This window comes from Anas platyrhynchos, chromosome 6, assembly GCF_047663525.1.
Source record: "Anas platyrhynchos isolate ZD024472 breed Pekin duck chromosome 6, IASCAAS_PekinDuck_T2T, whole genome shotgun sequence".
NCBI lineage: Eukaryota > Metazoa > Chordata > Aves > Anseriformes > Anatidae > Anas > Anas platyrhynchos.
Genome location: NC_092592.1, coordinates 22,485,910 through 22,504,312, shown reverse-complemented (window position 1 = coordinate 22,504,312; position 18,403 = coordinate 22,485,910). Strand labels below are relative to the sequence as shown.

Sequence of the window (18,403 nt, the reverse complement as noted above, 5' to 3'; positions counted from 1 at the left end):
AAATCTCAGTAGAATTAGTGAAAATTATGTAAGTAGTTTTCAGTCACATGCCATTACTGCTGCTGCAGCTTTCATTCAATTGACCATGCATGTTAGTTCCTACCTGCAGAAGGAAGCGCATCAGACGAATCTCTTTTATATCATGATACAAGTAACGGGAACACACCTGGTCTCCCACAGCATGATCTTTATGACATAAGTTGAAAATGAATGGATCACTGATGCTGTGAAAAAAAAGGAAAAATAAGAAAAACGAATTTCAAACGGAGAAAAGATCAGAAAAACTTTGTGAACATGGCAAGTCCTCTTTCTAGGAAGAATAAAAATACTAAGAGATAGCATGATCAATTGGGGTATAGATGAAGATAAAGGCAAATACTGAAAGCAGATTCTGTGCTAGTACTTAATAAAAAACAACTTGTGGAGGCTGAGGGTAGATTTGGAATTATTTTAATGTATGCAAATAGGCAGACAGCAATGTTTTACACACACTGAAGTCTAAGAAGTAGCAATGGAAGGAGTTGGGTGGGTCAAAGGCAAGCATCATGTGGACATGCTGCTACTATTAAACAGCTATTAATTGGAACTAATAATTAAGCATTTAATTCATTATTACTTTAGGTATGTACATGTACTGCAGCTGATATCTACAATCTATCCCACAGCAAGTCCCATAAAAAAATCAAACCAAGTCAGATTCAGTCCAATCAATATGTAAGTCACCTGATCAGATTGACTGGTATTGGATTTAGTAAGAATCGGATGCAGAACAGACAGACAGTCATGGAATAAAAGCACTGAGTTACTCACTGTCCCACTGGGCTTTGCACATGAACACACAGTATGAGCAAAGAGATAAGTCTAACAGACTCATTTTCAATATTGATCAGTATCAATAAATCATGAGTCAAAGATGATAGCAGTGTGCCAAATATTAATTATGATTCTGTCTTGGAGAAACAAACAAAAACTTATTAGACAATGAAGTGAAAGGCTCTTGTAATGACTATTCCATATGAATAAAAGATGGGAGGCAGCCAGAAAGGAACATTAACAACACTTTAAAAGATTTAAAAAATAATAATAAAAGAAACGTGTTAGACTGCTCACCATCTCCACCTGTTGGAGTTGGGAGTCCTTAATGCACCTCCAAAGCCTATGGACAAGCATCTGCAGTAAATTAGGCTGAACAATTCTGCAAATACGGAAACAACAGCAAACTTCTTGCTGTGCTAATATCGTTTTTGGAATCCCCCAAAGTCTATGAGAAATCTAGGGCTGCATGTGTCAATTCTGTAGTTAACCAAGCAGATCTCTGAGAGGAAAGAATGACTCACCTGGACAAGCAGTGTCGTGTACAGTAGACCTCTTCTAAAGGGGATAATACAAAGCACTCACAGATGTAGAAGTGCTCTTTTCCAAAGAGCAGCACTCCTTCCAATGCTGTATGTCCCTGCACAACTGCCACAGAGCACTTGAAAGTAACCTAGTATGGAAGTAAGCATAACAAAGCCAGGAGTGGGTAACACAAGAGACAGGGACATCAGGGAGCAAAACCCAATGATGTAGAAGGATATGTATTTGTACCAAAACAGCTGGCCTCTTGATTGGCAAATCTATAGGGATGCAGCCACAAAATCATCATGTGATTGACAGTGCATGCCTCCCGGACACTAGTAGTGGGAAAGTCTGATGTCCTTCCCCGCCCCCTCCCGTGTAACTCTGCCCCTTCCTCATCTACCTGGGGCTGTATTTAGCAACATCACTATAGAACATAAGGACCTTACAAACGTTGCAGAAGTCACCACTGCAAAGCCTTGTCAGCAACAGTGACTCTACAAAGACAGGGAGTTGAAGCACTGGGGAAAGAGTGACTTACACAGCACCATGCATAAGAACAGTGTCATATAACAAATATATGTATATTTACAATACAGAGAAAAGACAAATACTTGTAAAAATGAAATCTACACTTGCAAAAATCCTTCAAATTGATTCTAAGAAGCAATAAACAAGGAAAGGAACTAATATTCTTGGTATTTATCTCTCCAAATCTGAGTAACAAAACTCCTTGCATTAGCATTTTTCCTTCCTATATTATACAGGATACCAGTCAAAATATACGAGTCTATGATTCTAGTTGCTTTAAAATAAAGATTTAGTTAGACATTCTGGAATAGTAAAAACAAAACAAACAAACAAAAAACACACCTTCCTTAGCATCCCTAAAATTCACCTCCTTTTTCTTACTCCTGAGCAAGCTAACTTGGGCCTTAGAATGGAGGAATTTCTAACCCACAGTTTAGATGTGTTGGGAATTTTTCAACAAAATAGTTCTTCAGTATATACGCCAGCTCATAGAAAGTTTTCTTGGGATTTGACCAATTTTGATGGAGAAAAAAAAAGACTTTCATCTGGAACAACTTTTATGGCTGAGATGGTGCAGGAAAAAAATAAAAATAAAACAACAGAACAACAGATAGACTAGAAGAGCCTAATGATTTGAAAAATTTGCAGGTTGTGAGAAACTTAAGAACAAGTTCTGATTTTAAATCAAGCAGTACTTAATTGAAAGGAATTTTCCTAACATTTAGAGGCAAGACACTCCTAGTTTTTCTTGTGTGTTGAGTCAATCTTCTACATATACTCAGCTTAAGAAGAGCAGTCTACTGACTAGTAGAGTTAACTGGGAGGATTAAGGCCAATTCACTGCTATGCCAGGTTTGCACAAGAACTTTGAGCTGGCACTTTCTACATTTCCAAGAAAGGATGCAGAAGCAAATCACCATCCTATTAGCCTACTCACAGGTGAAACACCCTTGAAAATCCTTTCATAATACTACAAAACTGTAAAATTCTCCAAACTTTAAAATCCTAATACTACCTTACATACTAAAAAAGGATTAGATCTGAGGATTAGATCATAACAAGAGTTTTGATAGCTCAGAAATCTATTGCAATGTTCTTGTGAGAATGGATTGACAAGCATGGGAAGTAGCACAAAGCGGTTTATTCTTACAATCTCAATAATCTTACCTCTACCAAACTTCCCTAGAACTGAGGTCCTGTATTAATTTTTGCACATGCGGAAGTGGCCCAGAAATAGCATTGGTTCTAGAAAATCATATGAAATCTCAATATCACTATAATAAAAATATAGAGATCAGGTGTGCTTCTCTAGAATCTGCACATTTCAGCTTGGCTTTCTGCCTTTGTTCCTATTGTACTCTATTGCTGGAAGCAAACATACAGTCTTCCTTGCCTCCATCCCAGAACGGGCTGACTCAGATCAGCTGAAACAGACCTGCACAGCTATATAAGCTTTCAGTCTCAGGTGCCAGCATAACTTGGTAAAACTATTAGAAGTTTTTGTTTTAAAATTCAGTACAGAATGAAAACTGTATGAAATAGAAAGATGCAAGAATTCAAAAGGGTGATTACTATTTTGATCAATATTTAAAATTGACATAAATAATAAATAAATTCATTAATAATTCAAATAAAATCTTGCTTCGACATTTTATTTTATTTACTGAAAAGCAATTCTTTTCACCAACAAAATGGAGTCATTTTAAAATGAGTTTGTTGGGAACAGAAGGTTGGTGACATTCTGGAGTAAAAACAATAACATTGGAAGATTACCGTGGGCAATTTTTAATGAAAATCACTTCACTTTCTTCCTCTTCCCACTCCAAATTAATTTTAAGAGGAATCTAGCATTTCCAGTCACCTCTCCCACAGATCCCACAGGAATGCCTGTCTCCACAGGGTTATGCCACCACAGAGCTCTCTGAGCTGCAGTACCCACGTGTGTGCAGGCCATTACGTGGTTAGAGGCATGTATGCTTGCACCGAGAGTGCTGGGGAATTCTGCTCACATTAGTGAACCACAGGGCTTCCTGAAGTAATTAAATAGCAGAAAGATTGCTTCTTCCCAAATGGAAGGTAACTGAATAATGAAACATCAGGCAGTTGCATAAAATAGCTAAATGGACACAAAGTTGAAATCCAGACTTCTAAGAAATCTGCCTCAGCAACTCCAGCACTCTGATCCACATCAAAGAGCCATTTGACCAATTTCAGTCTAACTCTGCTGCTTTTTAAATTTTATTTATTTTGTTCGGTTGCATATATGGCTATCATGGGACTCCGAGCAGACAGCAGAAAGTGGGGACAGATGGAAACATTGTAATAAGAAAGGAGATTCTCAAGTAGATCTAGGCAGGTAAGCGTGGGTAAAGGGGAATGGGCAGGGAAAAAAAAAGGCAGAGCAAAAAGGGAGCAGGAAAATATAAGTGGTAAGAAAAACAGCAAAGAAAAACAAAGGCAAGTATGACTTATGTCTTTAACCCTCTTAATGTGGAATATTAATAGGGAAGAGAAAAGAGCCTACAGGAATAGGGATATGGGACAATTCAAACCAGAAATATGGAACTGAAATCATGTAGGGTAAAGCTCAGGTAGCAGTTGGGTAAGTGCCAAAATTGTACTGTTTGGAGTAGGACTAACATGCCAATAAAGCTAAAAGCACTCATGTCAATCCAGCTCTCCTGTTTACAGTTTATACTAATCTGAATACCAGTGTAAGACACAAGGCACAGCAGGTTGACTCTTAGCCATATAGATAGAGCAGTCAGGTAAAGCGCTCCAGTGAGAGCCCTTTGGCTGCATGCATGGCATAAAACCACATGCTGGCTAGCACAGGGCAGGAGGCAAAGCTGCTGCTGGAAAACAGCAGAGACGAGTCAAGAACAGTTCATAGGGAAGACCTAGGTAGAGCCATGAGATAGGTTGAAAACATTAGAAAATCTGCACCTGACAGCCTAGATAAGTTGCAGCAGGTGACAGTGATCAAACTCTACATAAAATTCCTGGAACTTTATCCTAGATGAAGACTACACAATGTGCAAGAGGAAGGTCTGTAGGTCAGCCTCAGAAAGTGTTTCCAGCACAGCAGGAGCACCACAAAATCACAGTCTCAGAACTGTACTGAAAACATTGCCAGAGTGAAAATTTCAAACTAGAGATAACAGACATCATGTGTGTGTGTTTGGGAGGCACATGGACTGTGAAGGGGGCCCGCACACAATCACTAACATGGTCTGGCACAAATAACCACTATGGTACTCCACCTAAGGCAGGATTGGGACATATTAGCAGGCCTTGAGAGGGAAAGAGCATATACTTCTCTTTTAAGGCCTATTAAACTCTAAGCCCAAGTACGTTCCTGCCCTTCTGCACTGTCAAACCACTAACAGTCACTGGTGCCAAATCCATTTCTTCATTTCGTGTCAACACCCCCAACAGAATTAAATATATTTGCACTATTAGAAATAGTAGAGCCCTTGGGCTGAGTCAGTTCTTCTCATTTGGAGAACAGGGTTCATTTTTCTTCCAGGTGAGTAATAAAGATCTGACAAAGAGGTGTACTAGAGAACCCCCACCAGGACAGTCTTGTACCTAAAAGTCTTGCATTGAAATACCAGGCAGCTTGAAATTACCACAGATTAAATAAAAACTTTCATTTTCTGTCAAAACAGAACAGAATCCAGTTCACCAGCTACTAGAATCATTAATCAATGATGCAAAGGTGACATAAAATAATTGAATAATTACCTTCTAAGGTATTGCCTGAAGCTCTGCATCTCTTGATTGCTCTGTTCATTTGTATGTACAAAGGAATTAAAGCTAAAGGCATGTTCGTTTTGTGTGTGCACATGTGTCTTCTCTCCCTTTCTCTTGTTTTTCAGAAGAGCTGTTTGTAAAGGCATACAGTTGCATTTAAGCAAACTGCAATAAAACCACACCTGCTCTGGAGTTCAGGAGCCAGATTTCCAAAGGAATTACATTCCTGAAGATGCAAGCAGTCTTTACAGGGTTTATAAAAAAACACCAGAGGAGGTTAGATCTATTCCTAGAGACCCTGGCAGTGTTAGTATTGCCCTTCCAGGGAAGAATACAACGCAAGGAAATTAAAGTCACAAAAACATGTCAATGGAACATGCTTACCCATGTCACACACCCTACTGAGCGCAACATTTTTACAGTGTGAGGACAAAAGAACGGCTACTCTTGAGTCAGTCCGTAGATCAGTCTGAATAACTATCCTGATTATTAGTATCAGAAGCTTAAGGAAAGAGTATAATAAACATGCTTGGTATGGCATCTTTCTTGATCTTTATGTATCTTCTAAGCATCCAATGGCTTAGGGACATCCTGAAGCCCCTTCTTCCTTTTTACTGCTACATCTTGTATTCCCCTATAAACACTCACAGCCATCTCTAATTATTTGCTCAGAGATGAAACCTGTGGTTATATACTATTTCTGTCCTTTCTGTTGTGTATCAGGATGTATTAGCTACAACAGATCTGTCAGTAAAGTAGGGTCAATGCCACAGAGTTTAAAATGACTAGAAATATACGAAACAGAACATGTTGCTTTCACAATTTTTGCTAGGAAAACAGATGCATGCTTTCATGGTGACAGGCATATAGGTCCATCTTTTAATGCCACTCACAAGACCTTTCCTGCAATGTTTGTTAGTTTGCTTGCTGTTAAAGACTCGTCTTACTTTGAAACTGTCACACACGCACCTCATTAATCACAACTTAAGAATAAGTGACAGGTTGCTTCATTCTCCCCAGCTGCTCCATGACCAAAGGAAACTAAATCCACTTGACCTAGTCTTTCGTGGTAGGGGCTCCAGGCTCAAGTTTGATCCCATCTGAACTGTTAAAAACATTGGCTCAAATTCCTTCTGCTTGGGTTTGAGTTAAACTATTCTAATGCCAGAAAGATAGCAACAAACCTTGTGGTGACAATTTTGCTTTGGAAGACCCACAACACATACACTTTTTTGCAGGTAGCCTCTATCCACCCTTCCTCTCTCTCTCCCATAATCTGCCGGAGTAAAAACCTTATGCACAGGAGGTGTTCCTTCAGTGTGCACTTATCAGGTTTTATCAACTTCCCAAATGCTGCAGGGAAAGAATATCAGGTATTCAGGAGAAAAGGCGTGGAAGAAGGTTTCTGTCTGTACATGGTCATGGGAACTGGGGTTGCTCTTTGTCCTTGCTTTCTGTGCTGAAAGCTGCCATCTGTCCCGGCCCATCGCCAGCCTGAGAGGCTGGCATCCCTTAGCTGATGATAGCATCTGGAAGCCAGCTCTAATAGGATTGTGCTCATACCTCTTGCACACTCAGACATCTCTGTCTCACTCCAGGCTCCACTCAAACAGAAAATGCTGCCAAAAACTAATATGAGCCCTTTAATTTTCCCTTAGGCCAGTTCACTCAAGTTCATGCCCTTCCCCATGACTCTTGGGAGTAACCACAGCAAAGTTTGCCTACACCACACCCTGCTACATCACCCTACACTACAGAAAGCAACTGTTAAGGCATCATCAGCTGTGCTAACCTGAGGTGGCAGTCAGGGCCCTGGTGTTTGTCTGGAGCTCTGCAGAGATCCAGGGAGCAGCTACAGCTTCACAACTGAAAGACGTTTTTCAAAACAACCAAAAAAACACAGAAGCAGATATGAAGAGGGACACAAATACAAGGAGTACAAAATGTCATGGTGCAGGTGAACATCCAGAAAAGCAGAGATCTGGCTGAAGATGCTCTGTTTTTTTTGTGACACAGCATGAGTTGGACCCTGCCCTTTACACCTAGTAGCACAGTTGTTGACTGAGCTCTGGTGGGAATGCATGAGCTGTAGTGGGTTTACGTGGCAAGGTTTTGGTAGCAGGGGGCCATAGGGGTGGTTTCTGTGAGAAGGATCTAGAAGCTGCCCCATGTTTGGTAAGGGCCCCATTGTTTTCCAGAGCTGAGCCAATAAGTGATGTTGTTTTGCACCTCTGTGAGAGCATATTTAAGACAGGGAAAAAAACGCTGCGCCACACAGCAGCTGGGAGAGTGAGAGGAGTGAGAAAAACAGCCTTGCAGGCGTCAAGGTCAGTGAAGAAGGAGGGGGAGAGGTGCTCCAGGCACTGGAGCAGAAGTCCCCTGCAGCCTGTGGTGAGGACCATGGTGAAGCAGGATGTCCCCCTGCAGCCCATGGAGGAGACCACGGTGGAGCAGGTGGCCCTGCACCGACAGAGGCTGCCGCCTGTGGAAGACCCCTGCCAGAGCAGATTCCAGGCCCGACCTGTAGCCCGTGGAGAGGAGCCCACACAGGAGCAGGTGACCTGTCAGGAGCTGCTGCCCGTAGGGGAGCCAGGTTGGAGCAGTTTGCTCCTGAGGGATGGACCCCGTGGTACGGACCCATATCTGGAGCAGTTCTGGAAGAGCTGCTGCCTGTGGGAAGCCCACGCCGGATCAGTTCATCAAGGACTGGACTGTATCCCGTGGGTGGGACCCCACAGCACAGGGGACGAGAGTGACTGAGAAGGAGCGGCAGAGAAGAAGCGCTGTAGACTGACCATAACCCCGATTCCCCCGTTCCCCTGCGCCGCTCGGGGGGAGGAGGTGGAAGAGGGTGGATGGGGGGGGGAGGTGCTTTTGGTTTCTTTCCTTTGTTTCTCACTCCTCTAGCATGTTGGTAATGAGCAATAAATCTTACTATCTCCTTATACTGAGTCTGTTTTGCCCGTTACAATAATTATTGCGTGATTTTCTCATCCTTATCTCAACCTTTGAGCCCTTTTCACATATTTTCTCCCCATTCCTCTTTGAGGAGAGGGAGTGAGAGAGCGGCTGTGGTGGAGCTCGGCTGCCCACTCGAGTGGAACCACGACACGAGCATGGGCTGGGAAGGGGCTCCCAGCAGTCTCTCCACTGCAGCAGAAACCCAGACAGGACAAGACAGAGGAGTAATCACCTGTAAAGCCTTGTCCTTCTTCAGGTAGCCCTGTCTGAACACAGGAAGAGTTTCACATCAAAAACCTTTATTAATGCTCAGAACTGCTTCCTGCAGTGGGGCAGCCATTACAGCCGCTGCTCATGCAGCAGGAAGGAAAGAGGAGAAACTGAGGCATAGAAAGGGAAAATGATTTGTGCCAAGACCTGACTTCCTATTCTCCTGCTTCGATCCCAACAGCTAGTGCCTGTTTGTGCTGCACATCAGCACATGTGAAGTTCTTTTCTGCGTCGTTGAACTAGGATGAACTGTAACAGTGCTCCCATGAAAACAAACTGTCTTGGTGCCTTATATAGCTGTGAAGCTTGTGTAATGCCCCTAAAACCACTGGCTCCACTGAGTGCATGCAGAGCTGCTGCACACTTCTGCCTGTCCCAGATGCTGAACTTCACAGCTGCTCCCTCCTTCAACTGAACTTATTCTTTAATCAGCTCCTTTCTCCCAGCCAATGGATCTCTCTCCCTCTTTAAATGTTTTATGCTAGCCACTTCTATTATTGTCCTTGGCATCTCCTGTGCTCTCTCCCAGCCCCTCCTTTAAGGAAAGGCATTGTGCCCAGATTTCTGCTAGGCCATGCCCTCTTGTTAACTTCAGATTCATTACCCCAGCTGCTTGGATTTCTTACTGTCTCAAATGACTTGCTGGCAAACAGAGCTTTATTTTTCTCCAAAATTCAGAGTTTCTATGTGAAAATCATTTCCCTAGCCTTCTACACTTCCTTCATCTATTACATGTTAACTGCACGTTAACAACCTGGCAGGACTGCTTCAGGCTTGTAAAGATCAGGGAGGCAATCTCACAGTTGGGGGCTCAGGTTGCAGATACACAAATCCAATCTTCTTGCTGGTAAACCAGGGTTATTTAAAGGGCTGGCCCTGGCTTTTGGTAGGCAAGCTGATAGATTAGATCAAACAGGTTCCTATTCGCATTTCTCTTGTGCAATTTTGCAGTTTTTCTCTTGCATGCACAGCTGCAGAACTGTGCATAACATCACCCACAATGCACATTACCTCTCCTTCCATGCCTACAGCATACATGGTCTCAGAATACTGAGGCCATGAAAAATACAGTCTTAGGCTGTATACGAACTGCTTTGCTACAGTTCGCCTGAGCCCACTAAGAGCAGTCCTTTTACCTAGCTTCCACAAGTGGTCCAGGCTGGGGCTATCTGTAAAGGAGGAGGCAAAGCAACAAAATGTCTCAGCTACCCACCCACCATTCTCCTATAGCCTGCCAAAAATCTGCCCTGAACCTCCATTCCTTATGCCCAGCCTCTCTTTGAGGGGGCAAGCTGTGGGCACGTACAATTCCTTTTAACAGCCACTTCCTTCTTTTTGTACCACCACAGAGCCAAACACAACACCCTCTGGATCTTGCTTTTCACCAGTGTCACATATAAGGCTTTTGCCTTTTGTATCTAGATCACTGAAAGTTGGTGGGGTCTAGGGGAAAATGGTGCAGAGTACATAAAGAAATGGGAAAAGAACAGCACACAGCCAGACTCATACATCTGGCAATTCTACTGATAGGTTACCACTGTGTAAGGAAGATGACTGGGGCCTATAGCATCCCTACTAGCTGCAGAATGATGAAGGTAAGCAGTATGTATTACAAGGACCATGGCTGGAGGAGAAAAAACATGATCAGTATAACTAAATGGTGCTTTGAAGGTATGGATTTGTACATACATACATACCTACCCATTCTATGCACTGGTAGCACAGAAGGGAACAAACTAGTAAATGATTATGTCATTAAAGGCTACAGTTGCACAAATCAGGTATTAATTTCTTGATCTCTGTAAGTTCCTAAATTCAGAAAGTTTGACTTTGAAATCTGGGAAATATGTTCCTCTATGGTTAGTTTAGTGCATAAAAAAAAGGCAACAAAAAGAACGTCTAAAGGCTGAACTTTTCATGGTTTGGGTTCTGTTCAAACAGAGCATGACTGCTCCCGCTTATGATTTATCTCTACTCAGAGACTAACCTTCACAATACTCAGAAGCTTCCTTCCTTGGCCTACCATACTTAAAATGCATACTTCAAATGATTTCACAGGAATGCCTAGAAATGTTTTAGTTTATTTTACAAGCAGGATAAAACAAAAGACTAGATTATATTAGCAGGAGAATACCTCACCCACACCAATATTTTCCTTATTTAACTTGCTGTAAACAGACTGAGCATTTGGTCAAACAGCATTTGATCTGCTACTTCTGCAAAAAGCTGTTGCACATCTGAATATGTACAAAGGTGCTTGTTTAATGGCAATACAAGAAAAAAATAGCAGAGGGTGACAATATGAAACAAGGACCACTTTACAGAATAGAGCTATCCCTGTGTTCCAGAAATCTATCTAGTAGCTGCCAAGGCATCACAATGACTTCTCTGTGCAGTGCAGTAGGTAAGATGGTTCCAGTTGCCTGGTTCAAGTGCAAACAGCTCATGAGGCAGCCATTTACAAGGCAGGACTGCAGTGCACTAAGTGAGCACAGGACAGCTAATGTCACCCCCTACTGCTTTTTTTAATACTTCTGTCGGCTCGGCAGCACAGTGACTGCTGCTGGAAAAAGCATGCCTGGCGTTTCTGACGGCTTCCCGTGGAGTTACATGGAGAAGAGACAGACAGCCTAAAGGCTAAAAATGAGATCAGCACACAGAAAACATGCCTCACATATTCATGCCTGACTCTTCTGCTGTGGAGAGGTGTGTGGGGGCAGGGAAGAGGAGAAGCAGGGGAATGAAGTATGTTGTATAGACAATATACCAACAGCTTTAATAGCTTAAGGAAGCCATCACGTTGGAGAACACAAATGTGACTCCTGGCAAAATGCCAAGAAAATTCAGCTAAGATACTGAGACAAAAATAAAATAAGCATTTCTATACCTAAGTACAACCATCACACAGCACTGTAACAGCAGAGTCTAAATGCTTGAGTCTAACCCTTAGGTTCCATTATGGGATGCTAACTCCTAGGCCAACAGGGAGAACAATGCCACTTCAAATAAAATGTAGTGTAGAAGATCACAGAATGAGGCTAGGTCTACTCTTTGTGACAAAAATCTCGTAATCCTGGGAGAAATGGCTATGTGCAGAGCATATTCAACATGAAGGATTTGACCCAAAGACACCATTGCAGGGAGTATGTTAAAAATGAAGGGCAGGTTGCCAGCTTTTGAGCAAGGGATTAAACTGAGAACACCAGGGTGAAGTTACTGTCCTGCTGACAGAGTCACTCTTATTTACTCCCCAGTTCCTGTCCTCACAGCATTCCTGAACCTGCCTCTTAGACACAGAAGACACTGTGAAGATGTAAGAGAGAAGGGTCACCAGTCCAGCACAACATCCAAGAAGCAACAGCACAGTTTTGAATAGATCAGACAACAGAAGCATCAGACAAATATGAAGCAGAGAAGGTCTCTATGGTCTCAGGGGGAAGAATCTGTCCAGCATTCAAGGAGAGGTGGAGAAAAAAAAAAGGGCATGTGAAAGGACAACAAAAATATTTTCTGGTATTCATCAGGAAGAGATTTTGAACATCACTGAACTAGCATTTTTACAAATCTAGCACAACCTTCCATGGGTAATAAGTTGGATCTAGACACTGCTCTGGGCATGGATAAGGGTAGGGAAGTTGGAATCTCAGGTCTGTATAATTTGCCATGTCTCAGGCAAAATGAGACAATATTGTCTCACACGTACCAGAATACCTTGGTCACACACCCAAAATTTTTGCTGTTACTTCAGAGAGTTAGTGTTAAATGCTCTTCAATAGTAACCCTATATAGGCATTTGTACAGAGTCTGGAAAATTGCAAGTGCTCTTAAGAAACAGATATTGATATCTACTGTAGACTGAATCCATCTGAACCAAAAACTGAGAGGAACAGGTAAGCCTCCACATCCAGTTCACCCTCTAAAAGCCATTTCCCCTGAGAAAATTTTCTAGTTCATCTTTGCTACCTTTTCACTCTCTGCAAACTCCTGCAGTATAATTTGTCTCTCCACACATAACTCCAAGAAGTCTTCTGAATGGAAACTTTCATGTAGAGCAGGGAAGAACGTTAGCTGGTTACAGTCAGATCCTTTCTCATCCATGTCCCTCTCTGCTCCATTTAATGTCAGCTCTCCTATATGAGTATGAAAGAGATGGCAGTTTTAGTGGCAGCCAGATGACAACAAAATAATCTGCACTTTAGACTTTCACCCAACCTGTTCTACTTTGGGAAATAACATTATCATATTTTGCAGATCAGCAAAAAAATAGGCATGAGAAGTAAAATCTGTGACTGCTAAAGAAGGGTGCTTAGTTCAACTAAAACCAGATCCCCACAATTCAGTCATAATTCAAATCAAATCCCTGTCATCACTGAAGATTCAAACATACTGAATAAACATATTTATTCACATTTTTGTACTGCGTTGGGCTGATCATATGATAACCAAATAATTTTAAAAAGACTCTGTTTACATACTCAGATTAAATTAGGAAGAACTGAAAATGGCAGTCTCCCATGAACATGCAATGAGCAGGATCATAAAACAACACAAGGAGAGATAACCCACTCCATATCTTGCCCTAAGTTTGGGGAATTTGTACTGTACACAGTTAGGGAAGGAGTGATCAGCCTTCTCTTAATCCTTCTTACTGAAGTAGACTGCAGTTACTTCCACGAAGAAACTACATAGTACTTCAGTCTTGTTCTGAGCCTAAAAAATAGGCTCCATTCTCCCTCAATTCCTGGGCCCTAGCACATGAAGAAACATACAACAATATACTGCCTATATCCAACAATGTACACTAAAAGCTGGACATAAAATCCACAGCCTTAGACTTGGCTGACATTTCTGAACTTGAACTTCTTAATTTTTTCCTCCCTCTGAAAACCTATCAACCTCTGTACCATATTTCACTAGTCTGTTGTTTTCATTCTTTTAATGTCTCATGTAACAGAAATCCTGGCCTTGGGAAATGAAAAATGTTGACAATTACTATATTTGAAAAACCTGGTCCCATTTTGAACACTGAAAAACAAATCTGACATGTTAATTTTCTTGGAGATTTCCTCACATTCTCCATTATTCTGTCCACATTCTTGGAAACTCACATTTCCTATAATCACTTCCCTGAGCCATTTATCACCAGGTATTTATACCACCTATAATAACTGTGCCAATCTTTTAATAGACGTTCAAATTTATTTATTTTATTTATTTTTTAGCCCAGAACACTGCCACTCAGCTTTTTACCTAGACCAAATTCTGACCTGGAGCCTTGTCCACAGCTCTCTTTGGCTGTTTGTATTTACCCACTACCACAATGTAATTTAGCCCTAAACCATTACCTGAATCCACTTCAGCAGTGGGGGTTGTTTCATTTCTGTTTGGTAGGAGAACCTGAAAAGAGACTAGGTATGACTACAGAAGAATATGCTGTCACGTAAACATAAACAAAACCCTGCTGCAGAGCAAAGCACAGATTTGGAACTATGTTGCAGGTAAGTGCCCTGGAAAATCAAATAAACACATTTGAAAGGACCCCAAAAAAGAACTAGATGTAAGAGTAATAAGTGTCAACAATTAAGCACAAGGTCTATTGTCTTTTCAAAGATGAACCTCTATGAGGCCTGTTATAGGATAAAATCATATAACCCAGACTGCAGAAAATTGTCAGAATTCAAACTCTGTATAAAAGCTGAAAATGTCCTAAAGATGGAAACCTCTTGACATATTAATTGCTTCAGCTTCTGACTGATAGGATTTGGCACTTAGAATCTATGGAGACAGGCTGTACTAAATTCCCCATATACACAGGTCAATGCTTAGTTCAAACCACTCTAATTCCCCTTCTTGATCATTGACTAGTTCTAGCAGCCCTAATATGCATAAGGCTAACAGGATGGTGCAGCTTTCTAACCAGACTCTGCTGGATACACTGCAAAATACTATACCCATGAGATATTACAAGCAGAAAAATATGTCTGGGTTATATTCTCAATTATTTTAGATTTTGTATTAGAAAAGATGGAAAATCATTCCATGGCTGCCAAATTCATTGCAGTTGCTGTTAATCTCTCTCTCAAACAAAGACTGATTCAATGGATTCCATATGCATGGCAGAGCATATGGGTAAATCAGGTGATGAAGAAGCAGTAGAAACAGGATTATAAAGACACCAGCAACTGTAACAGAATTTGTGCACCTCCTGTAAATATTTTCTACCTCACTCTTCATTCGTATCGTTGCTCGGGTGTTCCCATGTTGAATCCTCCTCCTCATACGTGAAGGCCCTTCAAAACAGTCAAGAATCCATCGCTGCTCTAAGGACTGTGAGGCAATTCCCCATGGGCCTCTCCTGTAGAAAAGCTGCTCTTCAAGTACCATCCAGTCCTTGGCTGCTTTGCTGTAACCACACTGCAGCATCTGTGGGACAGAACCACTTTGTCACTCCTCCACACTTCCCTCCTGCCACCCAGTGATGACACCGCCCCAGCGATTTAGAGGGATCTGCCACGTGGGACCACAGCAGAGCAAGTGTTGCAGACCCAGCACAGGTCTGACTGACTACCAAAAGAGTGCTCTGGGAGATGCTACTAATCAGATAAAAGCAACAGACATAAGAATGTAGCTTACTTCAACCTCCTTGAGAACAGCTGCTTTCATTTAGATATTTAGCTCAAAAGCAGTGAGCCAAGAGAGCAGCTTCACAGAGGATTCATTCAACTCCAATTTTTCTGGCCAAAACTCATGTTTAATGGCAACAACCATGCTCAATGAAAACAGAGTCTGAAAGTTTCAGAAAAATATTATACTCCCTCCAAACATGGCATAAATTTAAATATTTCTACTTGGGGAGGAGGTGAGAAGGAACACACTAAAACATTAATCTAAAGGAGAGGTGAATTTCAAATTTCAAAGAATTAAAAGCTTGTTGGTCCCTGAAGGTCAATCCTGAAAAAGAAACATACCTGTGAGATTTTACTGACTATGAGTGAATTCTCTTGAAAAGTTTTACTGGCTGCCAAGAAAAAAGGTCAAAGCCCTCACTTTCATTTCTGCCAGCGTATGAGTGGAATAAATCAATTAAACAAACAACAACAACAAAAGGCTCCTAAAGATAAAGTGAGGATCTGCAGACTATTTGGTGAGTGATGGATCCTGTATCATGTGTTAGTGATGAGGTCAGCAATGGAGCTCACTGCCTGTTACAGGCACACTACTTATCTCACCTCTGAAATGCCTGATTCTGAGGGTAGTCCAAGAGCAACCTTTCAAAATCAGAAAGGTGTCACACAACATTCCTGTTCTTTACCTGTACATGATCCTTGTACAAAGAGGCATACAGCTCCTGCCCAGTTCTTCGGTACTGTTCCATACATGACACAAATCCCTAGAAGAAACATCAGAACACATTACACCCATACAAGGTGCTGCAAGTGTAAGCCCCAAAGGACAAAAGCAGCCATTAGTTTCTCTGTCTTCTGAAAAATAATTAGGGAATACGGCCTGACAGCTCTCCAGACAGCACAGTGATGAGGCAATCATCTGAGAGCAAGCTGCACACTCACACAAAGGAAATGAACATATCCATGATCTTAACAAGGGTCATTAGTGGAATTACTCAAGACGGAGAAAGAAAACAAAACTGCAAGGCTTCTCCTTTCAGACCTAAGATATTTAGTATTACAAGTAGCAAAAACAAACAAACAAACAAACAAAAAACAATTTGCTGTTGTCAAGACTCCAACTGAGGTAAGGATCTGGGATTTCTAACTATACACCTACTCCTTGCTGTATAAACAGAAAGCACAGACAAAGGGCTGGTCCATGTCCCCATTCTGCACACAGGAAAACAACTGCTCCTAAAAATGTTTTTGATATTTAGGAGCCTAGATCTACCAGCAATAAATGACTTTCAGTATAAATCTGCTATTTAATGGGAATATGATGCAGAGATCTCTGAGCTAGTTTTAGAACTAGAAGATTGTAGAGCTGTGCTAGTGCAAGATGACAACCACAGTAACTGCCTCTGCTTCACTATGCAGCATGGATACGCCTTAAACCCAGCATTACTCATGTGCTTCTGGAAATACGTGTCCCCCAAAGCAGTCTGACACAACTTCCCGGCCACCTTCCCTTCCAGGATGTTCTAGACTCAGAGAACAGTGAACCTGCATCAATAGTCACTGCATTTGTTATTGTATATGAATGAACTTAAGCTAAGGAAGGGTCTCTGTGCAAGCATGAGACTGATAAACTGCTGTCAGGAGATTATTTGCTGCATTCCCCACTTTGCAAATGGGTTGCTATGGGACTCACAATGATGTTCCTAAACACTGCTGAATTACACAGATACACACAAGCCACAATACAATCTAAACCATAAATATCTACTCCAATCGCCAGCCAAATGTGTAAGAGGTACACCAAAACAATAAGATGAAGAGAAAATGAATCAGGGTGGCTGTTTATTAACTGCATTACAGAGAGTAGCAGAAGTTTCTGTTCCTTTAATAAGGTCCTGAGGATTAGTAGTGGCAGAGAAGGCAGAAGCTGTTCAGAGATTACATAGGACAGCTTAAAGTGCCCTCAGTGCCACACAAAAGGTCTTCTGCCCACCAGTGTCCCTGAAGGGTTTCTAACAATGGTCAGAAAGTCAGATTGCTCTGAGTCACAGCCCAAGTCTAAACTGGCTGTGAAAGTCCCAGACTCTCGCTACCTACAGCCATGGATCAGATGGGTAACTTTTAAATGCATGGACTCTGTGCCACGCTGACAGTGATTCCTCACAGCAAACTGTCTAGCTGCTGCTTGCACTGTGCTCTAATTAAGTTAACACACAAGGTCTATGTGGTGTGCCGATTACTGCTGGCTGTCAGCCAGGTCTGCACCCCTGCCGTGAAGTCACATTTATTGTTGTTTCCCTGCAGGAAGCTCCTGTTTTACACTGATGAAAGTCATTACATTTTTGTTTGTTTAAAGCATCATTAAACCTGTAATCACAGTTGCGGCCTCACAAAAGTATTCTATAATTCATGCAAAACTCCCATAAAGGCTGACCTAGAAAGCAACAGAATCTCCATGCTGTTGAGCCAGGCTCAGTACAGGAGGAGAGCTGAGATCCCAGCTTTTTGTAGACATAGGGTAAAAGCCATTCAGAGTAGACAACCAATCCCTCCATGTATTAGCAACCATTTCAGATACCCGCAGGCTGTTCAAGCAGAGCCAGTGCCCTGCTGGCAGCTGTTTCAGCTCCGCACACTCTGTGTTTCAGACATGGTCACTGATCAGATCCCTGAGCTCAAAGCCCATGTTGAAAAGGTTCTCACTGCCTTCCCTGACACAGCTCCGAGCCTTCCAAACACACGGAGGGTTCTCTGAAGGAAAAATTCTGCTAGCCACATCTGGTGGAATGAAGACTAACCACTTTGGCTTCCAAATGAGCTCTAGCTAGTCAGCTTTAACCAGATGAGCATGTCCCCAGTGACCACCCCCACAAGAAATCCATCTGGCTGTAAAAATAAAATGAACAGTTAACAAAACTGGA

The 18,403-nt window shown here is 41.9% G+C and overlaps 1 protein-coding gene across 6 annotated transcripts in view; it reads right to left on the bottom strand.

The window, feature by feature from the left end:
• The window catches only part of WDFY4 (WDFY family member 4), a 175,037-nt gene that overhangs the window by 42,658 nt on the left and 113,976 nt on the right, over nt 1-18,403 (bottom strand). For 4 of the 6 annotated variants that reach the window (XM_072039558.1, XM_072039559.1, XM_021274280.4 and 1 more), the window contains 6 exons: nt 16,169-16,246; nt 15,079-15,279; nt 14,202-14,253; nt 12,820-12,986; nt 1,338-1,486; nt 104-224 (listed from right to left, as the gene is read on the bottom strand). In XM_072039558.1, the coding sequence (XP_071895659.1) occupies nt 104-224; nt 1,338-1,486; nt 12,820-12,986; nt 14,202-14,253; nt 15,079-15,279; nt 16,169-16,246 (768 nt within the window). Of the gene's footprint in view, nt 1-103; nt 225-1,110; nt 1,196-1,337; nt 1,487-12,819; nt 12,987-14,201; nt 14,254-15,078; nt 15,280-16,168; nt 16,247-18,403 lie in introns of all 6 variants that reach the window. The other 2 variants (XR_005266603.2, XR_005266604.2) reach the window with 2 other exon arrangements.